Below are 17,893 nucleotides of genomic sequence, written 5' to 3'. Positions count from 1 at the left end.
TTCTAGAAAAACCAAACAATTAACAGAAACATATTAACACAATTCTTAAATATAAAATTAAAGCAATACGGGCAACCGAACACGATTAATTGAATCAGCCTTGAAATCAATAACAGAAACGTCCGTTGTTCTTATTACATTTATGCACAGAGGCAATTTAACTCATCAATAATTTAACGAAACAAGACAATAAAACTTAAAAACAAAAATCGATCGCAAAGTTTAACCAATTTACAGTAACACGATTGCGGACTCTAACTCGGGTATATATGTTCAGAGCGCAGTGGCACTGTCTTCTTTTAAGTAACCGTAATTAGGTTTTAATTGCTGAGTACAGCTAGAATTTACGAGTCATGGGACTTGTTAATTGGTTGCTGACACTAAGGGATAGAGAAAGCTCATAGCGACATTGTTTACGTAGAAACTGCATTTGGACTTTTATTATTGGGTTTAATTCTTTTTTCGTCTGTTTTATTCGAAACAATAAAAGGTATTAAATTACTATTTATGACAGACACACGCGGAGTGACATTCATTGGATTGATATATGTATTGAATTTACTGTTTGATCGACTACTTTCGGTATGAGTTACAACTGAACCAGGAACACATGGGAATCTAGTGATATTAACGTGTAATAAAATGGTCCCATTTAAAATGGAATTATTTACAGTGTATATTGTACTCGGAATCGTTTTCAAACAAGTGGTATGTAGTTTTGTAGAAGTTTGCTATATAGATATATCGCGAAGTTTCAGACTGTGTTTTATGCAGTTTCTAATACAAATGAAACAGTTTAATGTAGGATTAATTTTATTTACACGCGAAAAAGTTCAATGGGAAACCATCATGTTAATAAAAGGTCCAAATAAAATGTACAACTATGAAATGCCGAATGAAACATGTTTGGAAAGTTTAGCGACAAGCTATGTTTATCAGATCCACATGGAATACTTACCTTTTAGTTACTTTTAAAAACCTTTCTTGCATTTGATCATAATTATTTTGGAAACAAATTGAGAATTTTAATGTTGCGAGCAAGACGAGACTACGGTGTAACATAAAGTAAGGCAAATGGAACACCTAGCAAGACCAACCATCTATAACTTTCGATGTTGCAAACGCGTACAAAACGACTTTCCTATGTGGTATAAATTGAACATCGAATCAAATCGACAAGGCCTTGCACACTTATTTGGTCAATTATTCAAATATAGAGAAATAATTTGAAGTATCTGATTTGGTTAACAGTATCTACAATTTGGATTGTTATCTCTCACCAGCGTGTGTTACACAGACACGAATTATGTTCTGTTGTTGGTAAATACCACGGACCTACAGTTATTTTCATTAAGAACCGTCCCTACATATATGAGTCGCGTTCTGAGAAAACTGGGCATAATGCATAATGCATGTGCGTAAAGTGTCGTCCCAGATCAGCCTGTGCATTCCGCAAATGCTAATCTGGAACGACACTTTCCCCTTTATGACATTTTTCGTTTAAATGAAGTCTCTTCTTAGCAAAAATCCAATTTAGGCGGAAAGTGTCGTTCATGATAAGCCTGTGCAGACTGCAAATGCCAATCTGGGACGACACTTTACGCACATGCATTATGCCCGGTTTTCTCAGGACACGACTCATATTATATTCCAAAATATAGCAATATTGCAATTCAGGTGACGGATGCACAACTATATTATATATTATAAAATATAATACATTATTTTAAAGTTGTTAAATGAAGTTTAACAACTCGTATGAATATGAACTTATTTATCACTTTGCCCGTAATTTAGCCATTTTAATTTATGGTATACTCAAATTGATCAACACATTTGAGTCCTTAACATAGCATTTAAGTTGCGATTATTAAAAGGTAAGATATTCACATGGCATAGTTACTAACCAGTTCAAGAAACGACCCCACAACCACCACAAGCAAACCTTTCAAACAATGTTACATATCATTCTTTTCAGTCTATGCATGTATGGGAAACCCGTAGTAATAATAACAATTTAAAAATTATTAATTGAATACATCTTATACTAGACTAACACACATCAAGGTACAACTTTAATAGGAAATAATGTTTATTTGATTGGCTTATAAACAAAACGTGTAGCATTTTGAGTGCATTTTTACCATATCTTTTCATAGTCACATCTGCATTTCGAGTTGTAAATACAAATAACACCACCACCACCACCAACAACAACAACAACAACATTGATATTTAGGTAATAAAACTTTCCAAATTCTTATTACTAACACACGTTTCCAACAAAAGTCAACATTTATTTTAAAATATGCGGGTGGCTAAATTTATAGGAACTGCGTTACCTAAAGAGAAGAAGTATAAAAATCATATCATTGAAAGCCATTTTATTAAAATTGTTGGTATCGGCTTACATAAAACGACATATATATTATGCAACGATCAAGTGATTCAATGTGTTTGTATTTTCTTCCCTATGTGTGTTATTACAAAAAAAATCAGCGTTCGTATTTCTGTTTTTAAACTTTGTTGCTGAGCAATGTGCGTGACAACGTCCTTCTATGCGTGTTTCATCTTGAATTACGACGAAACAAATAAAACAGGCTTGCTGCCAAAGTCACAAAAACAGTAAAGGGCGACGTTAAACATACTTTTTAACAAACCGATATTTTTTTTTAAACAATTATCAAAACACGATTAAAAAGAACAGTGCATAGGGGTGGGATAGCTTGAAGTTAACAAAATTATTATAAATGCCTTTGTACGAGTGTATTTAAAGAATTCAGATTATCCACATTTACGTGCTTACCAAATATAATCATGCATACAGTTCATGTTTGTCATGATTGACGCTATAACAGGTTAAAGATAAGACCTTTGTCCTGTGAAAAGACCAAAACTTTCGGATACTAACACAATTAATCAGCCAATAATAGAACATATTTCGACCTTTAATGAACGAATTCGCTTGTCTTACCATAATATACATCTTTCATTTTGTTGTGAGGGTCGATTTGCAACTACGTTACAGTGAGTTAAAAAGAAAATGACACACTGGAGTAAATTGCATTTTGTATGGAAAGCGAATTGGTTCATAACTAGAATGTATTTTAATATGCAAGTTACGCAACATAAGTAATTTAATATCTTTTTAAAACTTTGTCTAAATAAATAAAGTTTGTATGATTTTGTTCAACAAGGGATCTTTGCTGTACTGTATGCTCGTAAAAGCAAACACAAAAGCAAATACGGTTCTGGTATATATTGTTACTCGTAATCATGAATTCGTAATTATGTTTATTGAACGTGTCCAAGTCTGTCGTGATGGCTGAATGTGTGACACATTAAATAGTTGAATGTTTGAGATCTACTGACAATAGCGCTTTGAGTCACAGAGCTCTGTAGGTTTTATTTAACTCGATGGACGCATTGTCTACAAAAGGTATATCAACGCCTATCCGATGCTTTTTATTGATACGGTTGTTTATTTTAACAACACAGCTATTGAACCAATCATTTTTTTTTTAAATAAATACATCAATTATAATCGTCCTGGTATTTCTTTTTAGATTTTTTAAGAATGGTGGTCACAATTGTAATGCTTTTTCATGCATAAACTATGTAATTTGTGTTAGAATTGTTTTTTTATAATATCTTGATGCGGCGTACTTATTTATTGCTATAAATTTAATCGTGACCGTATAAAGCACACATTTAAATGCATGCATTCAAGAGCACTATAAAGCAGTATTCATGTCCTCATAACGGGATGAACAGGGCACACACTTTAGAGAAGATATACGAGATAAAAGACGTAAACTGATTCCATTTAATAACTTTTTGACGCATTTCATGGAAAACCATTATGTCAATGTAGAAATACGATATGCCGAAGAGTTTGCCGTTTAAAATAAAATCAACATGTAAATACAAACGGTTGATTTGTGTGTCTCCTATACTAAATGTATTATACATAAACTATTAACTCAATTTCATTTGATTATTTCTTATAGTTTCATTAATATAGAATTATGAAATAGTCCACATAAAGCATACGTTTTTCTTAATGTATGTATTAAGACCCTTCTAGCACTATTTCAAAAAGTGCATATACAAGGGTGAGTCTAAGAAGATATATATATATATATATATATATATATATATATATATATATATATATATATATATATATATATATATATACTGCAGTATATATATTTGATAGTGAATTTTTTTTTCTCAGAAAAGTTAATTTTTCGTTATAATATGATTATTTATCATTCAAAATGATGTTTTCACTAATTAATATCATAGCCACACGCTAACCACCTGTGATCAATGACACACCTTGAAAGACACACACTACACATGATTTAGGTTATTTCCCAATCATTGTGATGATTGTTTTTTGTATCCGTGTGAATAATTTCAAAAGAACAATATACCTCCTATTGTATAATTATTTCACTGATGTCTGCTCTTAATTTATTGACAATAGTATTATTAAGCAGCGTTGTGCAAAAATGGGTACTATGCCACATGCGGCTGGAGAAACTCCATATCAGACTGCGCATTCGCGAAGTCTGGTAATGAGATACCATGTCCGCTACAAAATATCGCATGGTTTCCTGGTCTCATTAGTAGACATTATTTCTCTATCCATAAGAAATGCATAGACATATCTGGAGCGACACTGTTCATATATGTCATAAGGCCCATTTTCGCATGAGCGGCTTGTTTGAGCATCGATTTTGAACGGTTCGTTCTTAGTATTTACACGGAAAAATAACTGATTTAATATAGCGTCGCAGCATAATTTTTGCCATATGGGACCAGTGCAACAGGCTTATTAGGAGCTACTCTGTAAAGCGGACAGGGTAGCTCCTAACCAGTTTCCGCGAATGCGCAGCCTGGTCCGAAGCTACGCTGGCATTAGACCATTTTCGCATGACGCGGCCCAATGATGTTCTTTCCGATAAGCCATATTAATACAGCCTTTATGATGATTTTCTCTTTAAAATTTAATGACATCGTGATATTAAAAGCATGAGCGATGCTTGGCTCAATATATTTTACATAAAACGCAGTCGACACAATTGCATGTCTGGATACGTAACGTAACCAATGCTTTATTGTTTACATTTGTGTGTATGACTCTTTATGTCTGGTATTTAAGAACATCAACTTTCAGCTACGTAACTTACACAAAGGAAATGTTAAAAGACACCCAAAGAGAAAATCGAAACGTTTGGTGTGTTTTGTGTTCGATAGTTAGGTACATTCTGAATTTAAAAGCAGCGTGTCACGCAAGGAAACTTATTGAGCGCTTTGCTAATACCTTCCTATAACGTCGAATGAACACTAATAAAATCGAAGTCACACACTTGTTAAAAATATAGGCCGACGCTGCGTTTTCAATGAAAGTGCATTTTAGCATATATCTACAACCGAAGTATATGCCGCAGATGATGATATGATTGTAACAAACAGTAACATATTTCACGACAGCACGTTGCCACATTGACAGCTGAGCGACTACAGGATGTCATAAACTGAACAACGTCATTTTATGTTCATACTGTTCAATTATTCATGGCATCGTTTCGGTTTATGTCAGTGCCATTATAATCCCAGTCGGCAGGATATCAAATAAATTTTAGCAAAGCGTATACCCCGGTACGACCAGTTTGAGAGAAAAAGATCGGCAATGCGATCTTTTAAGTTTCAACTTGTTGAAGGAAATACTGGTCAGTTCGTCCATATATTTGGTTAGAAAACAAAACAAAACAAGAAAGACACATAAGGGTTTTCCGGCATGTCAGTTGTTTTAGGTGTTTCGGGACTGTAAGACGTGTGATCCGTCCCTTCAAAGGCCATTGCATCGAGACTGATATTTACATGGCAAGCGTACAAAGGGACCTATACAAACATAAGCTTGCATAGGTGCTTGGCAAGCGTTATTCATATTATTGATGCTAGTTTTATTCCTCGCCACGTATATAATATAGATGTTTCGTTTTACGTTTTCAAATTTTTGTAAATTACATCATGATCGTTTATTAATATGTCAATAATATCGCAAGGGAAATTTTGTAGAACTTATGGTGTAACCATTTTTCCGATATGTAAGGATACATTTTATATATTTGTTTCAATGTTATTATTGGCTTTTGAAATAAGAAAAATGTTGAAAGTAAAGTATAGTTATGTTGCTATATGCATTTATGGCGGAAGCATTTACAACCTGCCAATTCGTATTTTACAACAAATGTTCTTATGAAAATAAATGTACACGAGCAAATTTAAAACCAAATATAAACCGACGTGGAATCGTTGCTTTGTATTCTGTTAACGTGAATATAGTTGCAGTATTGTACACTAAGCATAAAATTTATTTTTGCATGTTAATCTTGTTTTGTTTCAAAGTGGGTATGTGTGCGGGAAAAAAAGTCTGCATGTAATTAAAATCGACAAATGCCCATACTGAAAAGTTACCGCCCCTATTACTAAATTCGACGTTCTTTTATTTCAGGCTGCTCAAGCGTTAACAACGAAGTGTCCGAACAATGGTAAGTCAGCGTTCTTTTTGTTGGAATTCGAAATTAGATATGGCTTATCATCATGACATGTATCGTAATATCCGTCGTTAATGGGCCATAATCATGTGAGTTCTTGATTGAATTGCCTCAGGCTCAAAGGTAATAGCTGCACTGTTTTTTTTATTGCTTTGAGCTTTTATGTCTTATGAGTAGATACGTACACTCACTACTGTACTGTACAGCTCAAAGGTCAAAGGCAAAAAACATGTAAAAGATATTTCCAATGGATGTCTATAAAATTGAGTTCAATCAACCTTATAGTTCTTTAGCTTTTTTGCATTTATATTCTGTTCATTGAGTTTTCAGAAACAGAACATTGTTTGGCTGATTAATGCTGCATAATAACATTAACAACTAATTATAAAAAAATCCATAAAATTCCATTGAAAATCAGCATGAACTGAATGATCAGTACTAGTGAAAAAAACAACAACTTAGAAATAAATCAAGATCGTGTTTAATATTTGAATTACAAGGTCAATAACACAATCAATTGAAATTAAATTGTGTAAATAAAAGGTAAATTTGATATTAAATAACAATATTAATAACTTAATCCCTATTTTGAGCACTAAAACTTCAACCGACTGCTTAGATGCATCGAAAGCGGGCACTCGAGGATATGTCTATTAAGTTAAAAACATGTTAAACATGTAGTTACTGACATATTTTGAGGAATTAAAATGTTAAAGGGTCGGTTGGCATATTTTCACGGACAGTTCTTTAGCAGATCATTTCGTGGACAATGGAATTTATGTTCCTGATTATCGGAAAATTTTTTAACAGATATAGCACACTATTTTTAGTGAAATAGATACAAAAAATTGGCTGTTGAACACTGTTATAGACGATAGTAGTCGGTAAATACTTAACAATTTCTGTACAGAGCAAAATTAAAAAACAATATCCAACAAATTTGCTATTTTTTTATATTTAATCACAGTAATTACCCCACATGATGGAATAGCAAACACCTTGGTAAGAACTTCAATAGTCAAAATATAAATAAATGCATTTCAATTAGAAGATAAAACTTGGATATCAGAGTTACCAATTTGCAGAGAGTCTACGTTATCCGATGTGCCCTTGATTTGGAATCAAAGTGTCCACAATATCATGCATACCACCTTTTATGACATGCTCTATCTTCTTTCATTTTCAGGTGTTTATTTTCCTTTTTGAGACCCGCGGAATTATGGCCCCTTTCCCTAGACAAATTTTTCCCCTCTAACAGAGATTTTCCCAAAAACAATGATATCTAAAAAAACAACACTTTTTTAAAAAACTTTAATTATATAAGTTAAACTGATCCAGTGTAGAAGATAGAAACAAATATTGCATAATTAAATTATCTGTTGCCTTTAATTTGTTTTAAAAAGAGTAAAATATCTTAAATTGATTATTTAAGACTTTCCTTATTTTCGCCAAAATCCGGCGTTTCACGTGATTTTTTTCCCCTCAAAAAAGGCCAGGCCCTTTCCCCAAAATCAGATAAAAACACCATATAATATATAATTAAGTACTATCAAAATGTATTTAAAGCACAGTAATAACCGTCATAACTCTAAGTTTTCTGACACCTAAAAATAATTTTAAAAATTTGATACGAAAAATATACAAAATAACAGGTGTAAGAAAAATTAAGAGACAAAAATTTCAGTGTCTGAAAATTATAATTATATTGAAATAAATGCAATAAATCAATGTACAATTATTGTTATCTTGTGATTTACTCTTCTTTTTCTGCTTGAAAAAATAAATACAACTTCACAGCTTTGCTTTATACTCTTGCCTGAAATGATATAGAACAAAGTGTAAAAACAGAAAACATGCTGATTCCTTAATGGGAGGACACTGTTTCAAATGCTGTTGGGTGAAGCCATTACTTTTTACCAATATACATTGTTATTTACCCAATTACGCGAATGTAATGGTCCATCACCCCCAGGCATGAATCTGCCAGGTTTTATGACCTTAATCCTGTTGTAAAAATCCATGATCGAAGTGTCACAAGATAAGCGTTAAACAGGTTCCAAGTCTGTAGCGCTGTTAAATATACTGTCCGAAAATTAAGAGACATTAATTATAGACGAAAACTCGTATGTCTGAAAATTACGAGTGATGAAAAATAATTATTTTTGGTAAAACATTTGGTGTCCGAAATTTTATAGTAATAACGGTACTCTTCATGCTAGAATAGCAAGAAATGTGTACAGATCATCCAGTAATGCTGTTTTCTGATGGAATTTCTCTTTTTTTGGCAAAAATTTACCATTCTTCATTGCAATGCTTTCTTCACAATATAAGCGGTTATAAAATGTATGAACTCCACCATGTACCCTGTCTCAAACAATTTTCATTAAGGATATAAATGTTAAAAAACTATTGAACTAAATGTTGGCGTGTGGCTTTTGTTTGAAGTGCCATCTGTTATTGAAGTACCTGTATGACCAGCATGTAACATGAAAAGTAACAGAAGTTGATTGAATATATGCTGTTTCATTTTTCAGAATGGACAAAAATTAAAGAGCGGTGCTACCTTCCAGTTCAGTTCTCTCATAGCTGGTTGAGGAGCTATAATTTTTGTCAAAAGTAAGCTGGTTTCGTATACGTTTGATTACAAGTACTTTACAGGATGGTAATCAATTATTTATCAAAATATTTGCCAAAACAAGCTTGTTATGAAAACAGAAGCTGACAATGACAAGTGTTCTTTATTCATGACATTTATTATGCTCCCCCCAAATTTTTTTTAGGGGGGAGCATATAGTCGCCGCTTCGTCTTTCCGTCTGTCTGTCCGTGTGTCCGTCCTTTGCACAATTTTTGTCCAGGCTATTTCTCAGCAACTATAATGACCGGAATTCAATGAAACTTTATGAGAAGCTTCACCACCAAGAGGAGATGTGCATATTATCAGCCGGTTCTGGTCGGATGATTTTTCACAGAGTTATGGCCCTTTGAATTTTCCATTAACTGTACATATAGTGCAATTCTTGTCCGGGCTATTTTTCAGCAACTAATGACCGGAATTCAATGAAACGTTATGGGAAGCTTCACTACCAACAGGAGATGTGCACATTATCAGCAGGTTCTGGTCGGATGATTTTTCACAGAGTTATGGCCCTTTGAAATTTTCCATTTACTGTACATATAGTGCAATTCTTGTCCGGGCTATTTCTCAGCAACTAATGACTGCAATTCAATGAAACTTTATGGGAAGCTTCACTACCAAGAGGAGATGTGCATATTATCATATTATCAGCCAGTTCTGGTCGGATAATTTTTCACAGAGTTATGGCCCTTTGAAATTTTCCATTAACTGTACATGTAGTGCAATTCTTGTCCGGGCTATTTCTCAGCAACTAATGACCGGAATTCAATGAAACTTTATGGGAAGCTTCACTACCAAGAGGAGATGTGCATATTATCAGCGGGTTCTGGTCCGATGATTTTTCACCGAGTTATGGCCCTTTGAAATTTTCCATTGTACATATAGTGCAATTCTTGTCCGAGCTATTTCTCAGCAACTTATTACGGGAATTCAATGAAACTTTATGGGAAGCTTCACTACCAACAGGAGATGTGCATATTATCAGCCGGTTATGGTTAGATGATTTTTCACAGAGTTATTGCCCTTTGAAATTTTCCATTGTACATATAGTGCAATTCTTGTCTGAGCTATTTCTCAGCAACTTATCACGGGAATTCAATGACATTTTATGGGAAGCTTCACTACCAACAGGAGATGTGTATATTATCAGCCGGTTATGGTCAGATGATTTTTCACAGAGTTATGGTCCTTTGAATTTTTCTATAAACTGTACATATAGTGCAATTTTTGTCCGGGCTATTTCTCCCCTACTATTGACTGGACTTCAATGAAGCTTTATGGGAAGCTTAACTACCTTGAGGAGATGCACATGTTATTAGTGGGTTCTAGTTAGATGATTTATTTAGAAAGTTATGGCCCTTTGAAATTTTTAAGTTGCTAAACCATCCATCGTATTATTTTGTCCAAAGTTATGCCCCTCAAGACGATTCCTTTTATCTGAATATATAGTTCAATATTGTGACAAAAAACAATTTAGGGAGCATCACCCGTCTCCGACGGTTTCTTGTTTTTTCTAATTTGTAATTCACAATAGTTACCTTAAAAATTAGTTGAAAGTTTCAAATTCGTATTTCATTACCTTTAAGATTGAAAAGATGTAAAAAACATTAACCTTTTTTTTGGAAAAATACAGTGCTACTGGTACTTTTCTAGCAGTGTTTCACCAAAATGGACCATTCACTGAATTTTCTGTCCATTTGTCAATCTGTCCAACTGCATGACTTTAAAACCCTGAAAATTGATTTTTAATAAACTTAAAACAGAACCGGCTGCTTCAAATATAATGAGGTTTATTCTGTCTTACTGAATTACGTATTAAGCATTTTGATATTAAAATAGACATTTTCACGGGATTTTTATGGTGGTATTTTTTGTGTTATTCATGTACCTTAAAAAAAGCAATAAAAATTATTGTTGTGTTTCATCCCAGTCAATCAAAATAATTTGGGTTGGGATTGGTCATGAAATTATTTATATACTCATTCTATCACAACCTCTTATTCAAAGAAAGCAGCTGTTTGTTTTCGGCATGAAATGTGAGTATGAGTTCACCACTCAGATCAGCTAAATTTGCCCTGGAAAAGTTTGAGAAATTCACTGATAAATGTTAAATACCAAACTAGAAAAGGCGCAGCAGAGGCCGATGCGTATACCCACGCTGCATGTTTGACCCAGGGGCGCCTCAGGGTTGGTAATGGGGCCATGAATAGTTGAGATTGACCGTATGGTCATAAGAAAAGTTCAGTATCAATTAGAAGTCGTGTAGAAATGAAGAAGTTATAGTTAAAGGCAATTTTGGGTGGGTGTGGCCTATGTGGGTGGGGTGCCCCAGGGTTGGTTATGGGGCCATGCATAGTTGAGATTGACCGTATTGTCATAATAGAAGTTCAGTATCAATTAGAAGTGAATCGTGTAGAAATGAAAAAGTTATAGTAAAAGGCAATTTTGGGTGGGTGTGGCAGGGTTGGTAATGGGGCCATGCATAGTTGAGATTGACCATATTGTCATAAGAGAGGTTTCAGTATCAATTTGAAGTGAATCGGTGTAGAAATGAAGAAATTATAGTAAAAGGCAATTTTGAGTGGGTGTGGTCTATGTCGGCGGGGTGCCCCAGGGTTTGTAATGGGGCCATGCATAGTTGAGATTGACCGTATTGTCATAAAGAGATGTTCAGTATCAATTTGAAGGAAATCGGTGTAGAAATGAAGAAGTTAATGTAAAATAACATAAAAAAATGAGTGAAAATCTCTGAACCGGCCCCACCCCAACCCCCATAACTTTTGACCCAGGGGTCAGATCAAAATTCCAAATAGTGTAGGGTCGCACATATGCTCATAGCTACCTTATGTGTAAGTTTCAAGGTTCTACTGCTTATAGTGTAGGAGGAGATAGTGGCCAGGACGGACTGACGGACAGACGGCGGAGATAACCACAATATCCCCACACTTTTCAATCAAAGTACTGACAGTACTGGTTTGACGATGCTTTTGAGAGGATGGATATAAAAGCATCAAGTTAAGTTTATCTACATCACCACAATCACCACAATTGTGTATGTTGGTACGAAAAAAAAAATTGGTACACAAATTTTGCGAAAAAAAATTTGGGTATGAAAACAAATTTGGGTACGAAAAAATATTTGGGAACAAAAAAATTGGGACCGAAATTTTTTTGGGTACGAACAAAAAATTGGGGATGAAAAAAAAATTGGGTACGAAAAAAAATTGGGTACGAAAAATTTTAGGTACGGAAAAAAAATTGGGGGAACGGGAAAGTAGTACCTGTGGGGAACTTGACCCACACTCGCACATTTTCGGCCCTTTCCGTGAAACATCAGATAAGTTCCTCGAAGGCAATAGTATGAATACACATTTCGGAAGCGGTTATGCGGTCCTACCTACGCGCGTCAAAATGTAAGCGAAATATGTACACAAATCTGTCAGGAATGATTGAATTAACGAAGAAAATCGTATATTGATGTAAGTTTTTTTAAAGAAATGTGCAGAAAATATATTAAACAAGAGCTGTGTTTGTGAAACACAATGCCCCCTGCTGCGCAGCTTTGAAGCCATATATTTTACCTTTGACCTTGAAGGATGACCTTGACCTTTCAACACTCAAAATGTGCAGCTCCATGACATACACATGCATGCCGAATATGGAGTTGCTATCTTCAATATTGCATAATTTGACCTTTGACCTTGACCTTGAAGGATGACCTTGACCTTTCACCAATCAATATGTGCAGCTGTATGAGATACGCATGCACGCCAATATTGAAAAAGTTATGGCCAATGTTAAAGTTTTCGGACAGACAGACAGACGCTTTATATTTGACATTTGACCTTGAAGGATGACCTTCACCTTTCACAACTGAAAATGTGCAGCTCCATGAGATGCACATGTATGCCAAATATCAAGTTGCTATGTTTAATATTAAAAAAGTTATGGCCATTAAAGTTTTTGGACGGACAGACTGACACACTGACTGACACACTGACTGACTGACAGTTCAACTGATATAGGCCACCCTACCGGGGGCATAAAAAGCAATGGTGATATTTTTCTCAGCCACATAATTGTTAAAGGGATCTTTTCACGATTTGGTAAATTGACAAAATTGAAAAAAGTTGTTTCAGATTCGCAAATTTTCGTTTTTGTTATGATATTTGTGATGAAACAGTATAATTGAACATTTACCATGGTCTAATAGAGCCATTATATGCATCTTTTGGCGATTTAAAAACCTAAAATTTATAAAGCGTTGCAACGCGGAACGATTGAATAATTTGGAAAGTTCTGTTGTTGTCGTTTAAATTTGTGAAACTACGAAGATTGCTTATATAGGGTATAAAATATGCACTTCTGTATGCTTGGCAGGATAGATCAGTAGGCTAATGCGTTTTTACTCCAGGATTCCGGGGGTCACTGGTTCGAGTCCTGACGCAGGCTACTTTTTTCCGTTTTTAAATTTTATTTTTGATTTTTTACTGCAGCTTTTAAAATCCAATGTTTACATGTATCAATATAAAGCATTTAATGACAAACTTCAAAACATGCCAAAATCTGTGAAAAGGCCCCTTTAATAGTTTGATATCACAAAATGAAAGTGAAAGTAGAACTGTCAAAAATGACAACCTGTCAACGTGTTGTTTTTGCTGGCACGAGAGGGCGATTACACTCAATGTGTTAACATTTTGACCATAGGCTTTGTCAATGACCTTTATAGAATGGGTAGCTTTGATATTATTTATTGCTATCATGTAACTGCATGATTGTGTATATGTTTACAATACACTAAGCATAAATAATGATATAAATATACTGATTGAGCTTATAATAATCTGAGAACTATAGCCAGGTCAATTAAGGACTTAAAACACAATTTTGTGTCCTGATTTCATGAAGAAATTACCATGCATGTCCTAGATTTCAAATTCAAGGCCCTGGTGTGACACATTGGTAGCATTACCGTTAAACTGTTACCAGGCTTATGAAATTAGTTTTTATTGAACTATCTAAGGAAATCTAAATCAGGCACTGATTTTTCTTGTTTTAATACAGTCATAGATCAGTTGTGGCCTCTGGGTAATGACCAATTTTTGCTTAGGTACTTGTCACACCCTTAAAACTTTCCACACGTCTATAGTAGCAAATCTGAATTTAGGTGATCTTCAATGCTACATTTAAACTTTAGCTCTGTTACAAGAGTGCTGGTAAAGTCCAGTCACATATTTAAATCTAGGCCATGTCAAAATCAAAGTGTCAAAGACAAATGAAAGATGCGTTCATTAATTAATGTCCAGTTGTTTACTACTGCTGTAAGTTTTTATATAATATGACTGATGAACATCATGTGAGAGAAAATTCACATTATCATTGTATATCAGGTTTAGCAGCCTTTTAGATAACAAAGTATGCTAGTTTTCAATGTCGCTTCTGGGGATCAAACCCGTAGGGCTTTTAGGAAGATTCTGAAATTTTCGATCCCTCGAGAGCAACCAAACCAAAATTTAAGTCAAATATTGCCGACTCGTTTTTTTGAGTCGGTTCATGAGGGATAATGGAGCTTGATTGGTCATTGTCGGCTCTGGTACTACTTACATGTACCCCGGGTACTCTTAAATATACTTACATGTACACTGGGTACTCTAAGTATACTTACATGTACCCCAGGTACGGTAAATAAACGTAATTGTACTAGGTCCATATTAGACTGTACCCGAGTTGTATTCGCGCCCAAAATCCGACGTTGTAAAACGCGCAACCGATTATCTTAAACACACTTCTCTTCAAAAAACACTGCATCAACATGCTTTTTGAGTATGTGTTCCGATAATATAGAGGCCATTCTACAGAAATTTGACATAAATGTGTATATATAATTATTACAAAAAAATAGTCAACAACGACTGATTTAGGGTTAAATTTCCCGGGTACATTTTAGTATATTTACCGTACCCGGGATACATGTAAGTATACTTAAGAGTACCCGGGGTACATGTACGTAGTACCCGAGCCGACAATGAACAATCGAGCAATACTGGAAGGTGCAACATCTCTCACGCCCCCTAGCATCGCCTTTAGCAGTATTCAATTCTCAACAGGAAAGTGCTGGAGTCATTGATCCCGAGGGACAAGAAAAACAATTGATTAATGTTTGAAATAAATAATTTGATTAATGACAATTCTATTATTTGAGCCAGGTCACAGGAAAAGCGCAGTCAAATCAGTATCCAATTAAATTATTTTTTATTGTTAGAAAAACGCTTTTAAGCAAACAGCTTTCAAGCGACTGCAGGCTGATCTAGATCCAAAATGGCCACAATCGCCTTAATGTCTCTTTTACTGTGACACAGTTCATTTAACTTTAAAATGATAAAAAGTACTAACACTAAGAAAGAGTACAAACCAGTAAAGAGTTTGAAATCAATGTTGAATTTCAGGACAGCTTGGTGATCTGCAAATCCCCGACGAAATGTTGATATCGGGTATCATAGTCATTCAATAAGTCGCAAAATGCTCGAATACAATTTATAAAGCACAATGTGACTTATATTGATAACTAAAAATACCAGTAAGCCAGTTTTGCCGTGTCAAGCTGTTACGATCCAGAAAGTCCTTCATTCACATCGAGTATATATCCTTCGAATTCCAACTATTGTTGTCATAAGCGGAGATTTATTGAATAAATAATTCATATATCCTAAATGCACTTCTAAATTGCGAAACAAGCCAATTAATGCAGTAAGAAAGTTTTGAATCGAGACTCTCATGGGGGCGGCCATTGTTGAATGTTGAAACAAGAACGACAACTCTGCTAGGAGAATGTTATCAATGACGAGCAATCTCCTACGCAGTGGCAAATGCAAAAAGGAAGTAACTGAAAAATCGAGTTATCTCAATCGGACTGGCTCGGTCTTTTACATAGGTCGCCATTGTGAATTTATTTTTGATGGTTATCATACTGTTCCAGCATTGTCAAAAAGCGTGGGGATAACAAACAAAATACTCCATGTTGAATGTATAAAAGACACATGTCGATACTTACGTCCAGATGCAATTCTTTTCCATTTCACTAGACTATAGTGAATAATTATTTTTATGCCCCCTTTCGAAGAAAAGGGGGCATATAGTGATTGGACTGTGTGTCTGACTGTCTGTCTGTGCGTCTGTCTGTCTGTCTTTCCGTCACACTTTGCGTTTAGGTTTCGAAAAATGCTCATAACTTCTATGTCCCTTGAGATATAACCTTCATATTTGGTATGCATGTGTGTATGGACAAGGCCTTTCCATACGCACACATTTTTTTACCCCTGTGACCTTGACCTTGAACTTAGGGTCCGCGTTTAGGTTTCGAAATCTGCGTTAAGGTTTTGATAAAAGCTCATAATTTCTATGTCCCTTGAGATATAACCTTCATATTTGGTATGCATGTGTATATGGACAAGGCCTTTCCATACGCCCAAACATTTTTACCCCTGTGACCTTGACCTTGAACTTAGGGTACATGTTAAGGTTTCGAAATCTGCGTTTAGGTTTCGAAAAATGCTCATAACTTCTATATCCCTTGAGATATAACCTTCATATTTGGTATGCATGTGTATATGGACAAGGCCTTTCCATACGCACAAAAATTTTGACCCCTGTGACCTTGACCTTGAACTTAGGGTTCCCGTTAAGGTTTCGAAATCTGCGTTTAGGTTTTGAAAAATGCTCATAACTTCTATGTTCCTTGAGATATAACCTTCATATTTGGTATGCATGTGTATATGGACAAGGCCTTTCGATACGCACACAAATATTGACCCCTGTGACCTTGACCTTGAACTTAGGGATCGCGTTAAGGTTTGCAAAATCTGTGTTTAGGTTTCGAAAAAAGCTCATAACTTCTATCAAGCGTTTATAGGGGGCATAAGTCATCCTATGGTGACAGATCTTGTTGTTAACACTAAATTGACTTTTGAGCAAAATTTGCTTTAGCAATTTAAATAATATCTCCACTAAGACGGTGGATGCAGAATCTCAATGGAACGAGGAAACCAGAGAAATGTACATATTACATGATCCCTTTGGAATTTGCAAAGCATTAACATAGACATGAAATTTTTGAAGATACATATCAGAACAAGTTTATTTTATAGAGAAAAAGTTTTAAGGATGAACCTTTTACATTTTGGGACCAATAAATGATGGGAATCAAGCGTTTTTGAGCTCACCTGAGCACAATGTGCTCATGGTGAGCTTTTGTGATCGCCTTTTGTCCGTTGTGCGTTGTCCGTTGTGCGACGTCAACATTTGCCTTTTTCACTCTCAAGAGGCCACATTATTGTCCAATCTTCATGAAATTTGGTCAGAAGATTGGTTTCAATGATATTTTGGATGAGTTCAAAAATGGTTACGTTTGATTGAAAAACATGGCCGCCAAGGGGCAGGGCATTTTTCCTTATATGGCTTTATAAGGCTATAGTAAAATCTTGTTAACACTCTAGAAGCCACATTTATAGTCCGATCTTCATGAAACTCAGTCAGAAGATTCATCCCAATAATATCTTGGCAATTAAAAAAATGATGCCGGTTGTTTGAAAAACATGGCCACCATGGGGGCGGGGCTATTTTCCTTATATGGCTATAGTTAAACCTTGTTAACACTCTAGAGGCCACATTTATTTTCCGATCATCATG

General features: G+C 34.9%; 1 protein-coding gene across 1 annotated transcript in view; it reads left to right on the top strand.

Moving 5' to 3' along the window:
* Positions 1-468: 468 nt before the first annotated feature.
* LOC127860081 (uncharacterized) overlaps positions 469-17,893 on the top strand; it is a 123,990-nt gene continuing 106,565 nt past the window's right edge. The window contains exons 1-3 of the mRNA XM_052397875.1: positions 469-708; positions 6,530-6,566; positions 9,107-9,188. Coding sequence (XP_052253835.1) covers positions 643-708; positions 6,530-6,566; positions 9,107-9,188 — 185 coding nt within the window. The 5' untranslated portion in view covers positions 469-642. The remainder of the gene's footprint in view (positions 709-6,529; positions 6,567-9,106; positions 9,189-17,893) is intronic.

Source organism: Dreissena polymorpha, chromosome 1 (genome assembly GCF_020536995.1).
Source record: "Dreissena polymorpha isolate Duluth1 chromosome 1, UMN_Dpol_1.0, whole genome shotgun sequence".
NCBI lineage: Eukaryota > Metazoa > Mollusca > Bivalvia > Myida > Dreissenidae > Dreissena > Dreissena polymorpha.
Note: the sequence above shows the minus strand (reverse complement) of the source record. Positions and strands in the feature narration are given on the sequence as shown.